Source organism: Tamandua tetradactyla, chromosome 13, assembly GCF_023851605.1.
Source record: "Tamandua tetradactyla isolate mTamTet1 chromosome 13, mTamTet1.pri, whole genome shotgun sequence".
Lineage (NCBI taxonomy): Eukaryota > Metazoa > Chordata > Mammalia > Pilosa > Myrmecophagidae > Tamandua > Tamandua tetradactyla.
The window spans coordinates 46047134-46053690 of record NC_135339.1 but is presented as its reverse complement, the minus strand read 5'-3'; the positions used below and the strand labels follow the sequence as shown (position 1 = coordinate 46053690).

The window sequence follows — 6557 nt, the reverse complement described above, 5'->3', positions numbered from 1 at the left end:
ATAATAAAGCACAATTTTAAATGTCTTTTATAGAAGAAAGTTTGTCATACTCAGAAGGCTATTCATACTGTCACCAGCATGCTTTCAATGGTTTACAATTTATGGTAACTTTTTATGTTTCCAAGTATCCATTTGAAATGTATTAAAAGAATTTCATTGAAAATAACTCTTTTGGAAAGACACTGAGAATGGTAAAATAATGCTGGCATTTTTAATGGGGATTTTTTTAATGCTAGGTGAGTAATAGTTTTATCTTGCTGCCTAACACATTGCTACAAACTTAGCAACTTAAAACAATGCACATTTATCATCTCACAGTTCTGTGGGGTGAAATCTGGGCACAGAATGACTGTGTCCTCTGCTCAGGATCTCACCAGGCTGCAATCAAGGTAACAGCCATGCTGCATTCTCATTTAGAGCTCAAGGTCCTCTTCTAAGCTCATGCAGTTGTTGCGGGACTCGATTCCTTGCAGTTGTAGGACTGAGGGACCCTGATTCCTTGCTGGCTGTTAGCTGTTGGTTACTCTCCCATCCCAGAGTTTGCCTACAATCCTTGCCAGGTGCCCCACTCCATCTTCAAAGCCAGCAACAGCATCTCCCTTAAGTGGAATCCATCTCATGTTTTGAGTTTCTGTCTCCAGGAACAGCCCAATCCTTTTTAAGGGCCCACCTGATTAGGTCAGGCCCACCCAGAAACTCTCTGGACATTAAGATTTGGGATCTTAATTAAACATCTGCAAAATCCCTTCACAGCAGCACCTAAATTAGTGTTTGATTGAAAAGGTAGGTGTATGGGAAGTTTGGGCACAGGACTCTTGGGGACTCTCCTAGGATTCTGCCCAAACTAGTATAAACATTCCCTCCACTATTACAAACACATCCTTGTTGTCTCCTCCCTGCTGAGTTACCCTCCCTTCAACTATCAAAATAGGGGATCCATACCATTTTATTTTAGGGTGACATTTAAATGATATTTTTCTTTCATCTTTATTTGAGTCTAAAATAAAACTGCAGGTGGAGGGAAATTTATAGTTGGGAGAGTTAAGAAGACAAAATTATTTGCCCCAAATCACATAGCATCCTAGACTCCATATTCCGGTCTTAATATGCTGCAGAATTTGATTTCTACAATATTTTCAAGTGCCACTGTCTCTTACTTTCTTTCCAAATTGCTCATCTCTTTCAGATATCTCCATCAATAGAACCACCTCGTGAAAAAACATGAATATTTTTCTGTAGGAACATATTTATTCCTTCAAAACATAACATTTTCTCTGTTAAGTAAATTCTGTAAATGGAAACTAATTTTTTTTAAAATATGGAACGCTTCACGAATTGGCACGTCATCCTTGCACAGGGGTCATGCTAATCTTCTGTATTGTCCCAATTTTAGTGTATGTGCTGCCGAAGTGAGCACAATGGAAACTAATTTTGAAGTTTATCTAAGTCAACCCTTCATTTGCTATTTTCATGTTTTAGGTGGTGGTTAAAGTGAATGGGGATGTGTTTTAGGACTTCAGACTTTTATGTTGCCAAAAGCAGCGTCCACACTAAGACCAGACAGTATGGGTTCAGCTGACAATGTTGAAGCTACGTCTAGTATGATGTAGTATTACCTGAAAAATCCTCCAAGTGTCTATTAATCAAAAAGACATTGTAATCTTTATAGGCCATCTTAAGTCTTTCTTCTCTCAACGTTTTAAATTCAGCAGAAATTCATGGATAACTGTTGTCTGTAAGTGGAGATTGATAAATTCAAAATGCGAGTCACAGGGAAAACAGATTTTCAAAGAAACAATGACAGTAGAAAGTTGATAGGTCCTAGGTAACTCCCCCTCCTCGTTTTATAAAAGAGGAAAGTGAATCCCAGAGAAGTTAAGTGACTTGACGAAGAGCATACAGTCTGGAAAGTGACAGAAATAAAACATGAATATAAACCTTTTGGTTCCAAGTCCAGTACTCTTTTTACTTCATGAACTGTGTTCCTTGATCTGAAATGAACTGCATGTGCCTTTTCACAAATACTGTCATTTTGCAACCAAGAGAAGAGTTTGGATGTGGAGGTATTGAAAATAAAGAGATGATTTGAAAAATACCCTCCCCACCACTTGAAATGTTCGGAGGGATCTGACTCTATTTTCATTTTCCCAAATTTCTCTTCTGCACTCCTCTACCTTCCATATGTACCTTATCTGCACATGTCTACTTTCTTTGCTTTGGATCCTCAAAACATGCACCAGGGTCAATGTTGTTCCAAGGGAGTGGTCCACCCCTCTGCAGTAAAAACTGTAAACATAGCAATTGTTTGAACTTAGATCAATAGAATATTTTTAGGGGGAAGAGTATTTTTTCACTGACATTGTTTAGAACTTCTGGTGTGTGGTGATAATAAAAAGCAGACTGAGTTTTGGTCAGTTTTATTGTTTCAGTTTTTTTATAGACACTTTCTCCCCACCGCCTTTTATGACACTGACTTGAATTAAGCTTTAGGGACAGGAAACCCCTAAGAGCTACTTGCATCTGTAAGCCTCAGGTTTTTTATAAAGTATTTAAAATTCCTTATAAAAGAGACAGACAGAAAGAGAGAGGGAGAGAGGGCAGGGGGAGAGAGAGGGCCAAGGCACCACCACAACATTTGAAAGCACACCTCAGGTTTTTTATTAATCGTTTGAAATTGTGTATTAAATGTATACTATATCCCAAAGTATCACAATGAAAACAATTTTGGTAAAGAGGTTGATTATTAAGAAGCCAGAGACTTAGGAATTTATCTGGGTTCATATGGCGTTTTTAACACAGTGTCTCCCAATTAACAAAGACATTTCAGTTTCTTCACTGGGTTCATAGAGAACTGGACATCTGAATGTGTTTCAGGTAGAAGCAGTGTTACCTAGGAATTAAGATAGCCTGAAGCAATCTGGTCAGTAAATTTCCTAATCTGTCTAGGCATCCGTTACAAAAATGAGTAATATTACCTGCCTTACACAGTTATCATGGTCTTAAAGTCAGTTCGTCTCATAAAGGGCTCTGTCCTGCACTGTTACATATTAAACATCCAATACATGTTTACCTAAACTGTCATCATTGTCCAGTAACTAAAAGATGTCAAATTAAATAAAACATTTTGACACAAAATTCTGCATATTCTCTTTATTTTAAAATCAGATATAGATCATGAAAATATTGTTACAGATATTTAAGGATGTAATCACAACGTCATGGTGATTAAGATTTTTATTTAGCAAATTTCTCTACAGGCACTAGATGGCGATCTTCTCCTTTAAGAAAAAAAAATTAGTTTCATTAATACTTCTGTCTTGACAGTTGAAACATACTGCTGAGATGTAGACAACAAAAGGTAAAGTCACATCTTTGCAAACCTGAGAGTCAGAATCATAGAACCTCGAGATTTCCAGATTTCCAGCTAGGAGCAGCATGGGGAGGGAAATATACTGCATGTGCAGCACGAGTCTTGGTCTTCACCTCTCAAGATCCCATCTCACTTTCTTCCTTTATTATAGGAGGTGGTTGGGTTGGATCATCTCCAAAGTTCCTTTCAGCTCTAAAATGCCATGATTTTTAGTAATTCCATGTTTATTCTTTTGCCAGGCTGTCTTTTCTCAAGCTTCCCTTAGGCTTTAAATGAAATATTTTTTTCAGTAATGGACAAGATTTAATGTCACTAAGTGTCATTATATAAGTTAAAATTGATTCATGCAAAAAAAAGCTTTATTTTTTTAAGTTAGAGGTGAGTTTAGGGTTTTGAAGTATATGTGAAATCGTGGTCTAAATGCTCATTTTTTTTTAATAAGCAGAAGGCATACATTTGAATAACATGCATTTAAGATAGCATAAAATCTGAAGAAACTGTCATTATTAAGTGTCATTTTTAAACCTCTTTCATAAATAAAGCTGAATATATGCCCAGATTTTTGGATGTGATAGTTCTTTTTCTAATGCATTATTTTTAAAGGTCAGTTATTTTGAGGGTTTCAAAAAGGATTCTAGCAGACCATGTTGTTCATAGATAGAAGCAAGAGTATAGTAACTATAAACAAGACGGAGAAGCGTTTCTCAAAGATGAGTAGATGATGGCAGACTTGAGCATCTGGTGCAATTAAGAAATCAGATGTGGTTACAAAAATGCCTAATTTTAAACAATCAGGTGTGTACAGTTAATGGTAAATGAAAAAGACATCTCTAGAATAAGATATATTTCAGGGTTTATAGATAAACCTGTTTTTCATTCACTTAGGTGTTTTGTTGTTGTTTTGTTTTGTTTTGCATGGGCAGGCTCCGGGAATTGAACCCAGGTCTCCAGCATGGCAGGCGAGAATTGTGCCACTGAGCCACCACTGTCCTCCCTACTCAGGTGTTTCGAGAAGTAAAATTTTTTTTTCTTTCTTTCTTTTTTTTTTTTTTGGTAAATAGCCAGTAATTATACATCACTTCTTTTTCTTCTTAAGAAAAGTTACTATTTCGGGGAGTTGTATCTTGCCTTTATTTTTACCCTTTAAGAAGAAAGGTTTACTAATTGATATATGATTAAATGGTCATTAACACACTCTTAAACAGTGATTTATGCTATGAAAAATGCATCCTGTGACATATACATATAAAAAAGGCAAGTGTAGAAATAAGCAAATATCTGGACTCATGTAAGTAGTATCACTGCTATAGCACAGACTGAGCTAGTGGATACAAAGTTAAGAAAGAAACACAGACGATTCCAGACCCAAGCTCTCCCTAAAATTGGAATTGGTATGAATACCCAGCTGTTCCGCACTGCAGGGGGCCACTTCAGAACCATGGGAAACTATATGGTCATATAATTTGGATGCTCAACACAAAGATTTCACTTCTGGTAGATGAAATAAAATACAGAATCTCAGAAGTTTGCAATCAATGCATTTCCTTTCTCTTTTCAGTAAGCATTTGGTCTATTACCATATGCATATTTGCCCAACTTCCCTACCAATTTTGGTTCATTATTTCCAGTAAAGTTTCATGCTGAAAAATAAACAAAAACCCTGGAACTATTATTGCTCTGTCATTCTTATTGCTTTGGGTCACAACCGCAGGACATCAAAGAAAAAAACAGAGACACCCAAACAGACAGCCCCTCTGAATCCATCCAGGCATCCAGAGTTGAAAAGAAGTAAAAGGTGAACGAACGGATGAATTTATGCAGGCTACTGTCTAATGGTAGTTTAATATTTATGAAATGTTCAACACACACACACATACACACACACTCACTCACTCTCACACACACTACGAGGTCTTTAGGATCCAGTTACAGGCGCTGCGTCATCCGCCTGATCACATGGTAATTGTTGCTATTTCTAGGATCAAGTGGCAGAAAGCTCCCCCCCCACCCCCCCTTTCTTTGGTACCATATAGCGTGGACGAGTGATTATTGTGTGATGGGGTGAGACCAGGCTCTCTAAACCAACCCTCCCAGCTACAAACCAACCTCTCGGTGGGGTGGTACGCGCGCGCGTGTTCTCACGGACTGATTGGGGAAGGGGGACGGGGGAGGGGGGGTCTCAGGGGAGGAAGGGCAGCTCTAATTGGTTTCTCAATGAAAGATAATCACCTATTCCCCGGAGAGACTGGGAATTAGCACTCTGCCTCTCCTCTCCATCGCTTTTAGACTTCTCATCCCCTCCTCGGTGCTTTTAGTCCATTCAGCAGAAGTGGATCGAAGAAAGCGGCTCCCCGCGCTGCATTAGGGGCAGCAGTCCGCTGCGCGCCGGTACTTAGCGCCCCATTCACTCACTCGCGCTCGCCTCTCCCGGCTGTTGTCCCCGCCGCCGCCGCCGCTGCCCGAGAAAAAGTTTCGCGGAGAGGCTCGAGGAAAAAATGAGCGAGCTGGAGGAAGACTTTGCCAAAATTCTCATGCTCAAGGAGGAGAGGATCAAAGAACTGGAAAAGCGGCTGTCAGAGAAGGAGGAGGAAATCCAGGAGCTGAAGAGAAAGCTCCACAAATGCCAGTCGGTGCTGCCCGTGCCCTCGACTCACATCGGCCCCCGGACTACCCGGGCGCAGGGCATCTCCGCGGAGCCACAGACCTACAGGTCCTTCCACGACCTCCGACAGGCATTCCGGAAATTCACCAAATCCGAAAGGTAGGCGCCCGGGCGCGGCGAGCCCAGCCCCAGCCCCAGCCCTGCGCGGCGAGAAGAGCGCAGGCCACCGCTCAGGGCGGTGGGTCGGGGTGCTAGTTCCGGATGTCGGCTCTGAGGCCGGGGGCTCCAGGATGCCGTGGCGGGGGCCGGTCCGCTCAGGGCGCCCCCCGTTTGCTGTAGCGCGTGGAGTGGGGGTGGCCACTACAGCCGGGGAATGGGAAGTGTGTTTGTTTTTTTCCCTTTCTGCCCATCACGTGCAGTGCTCGCCTCTCCGGGGCTGGGAAACGCAAGCTCCTCAGGGAGACGCGCCCCTGCGGCGTGGGGGCGGGGAGGAACAGCTCGGAAAGTTTTCTCTCGCGGGCTAACTTGGCCACCGGGCCGCAGCGCGCTGTCTTTTCCTCCGCGCGCCCTGCTGGGGGCGCCCAC

General features: G+C 41.5%; 1 protein-coding gene and 1 non-coding gene across 2 annotated transcripts in view; one reads left to right on the top strand and one right to left on the bottom strand.

Moving 5' to 3' along the window:
* Positions 1-1312: 1312 nt before the first annotated feature.
* LOC143654642 (U6 spliceosomal RNA) lies at positions 1313-1417 on the bottom strand. Its single transcript, XR_013161848.1, has one exon. It is a non-coding gene; the product is annotated as a U6 spliceosomal RNA (small nuclear RNA).
* A 4157-nt stretch (positions 1418-5574) lies between these two features.
* Positions 5575-6557, top strand: part of PRKG1 (protein kinase cGMP-dependent 1) — a 1184353-nt gene continuing 1183370 nt past the window's right edge. Inside the window, exon 1 of the mRNA XM_077125297.1 lies at positions 5575-6131. Within this exon, the coding sequence (XP_076981412.1) occupies positions 5866-6131 (266 nt within the window). The 5' untranslated portion in view covers positions 5575-5865. The remainder of the gene's footprint in view (positions 6132-6557) is intronic.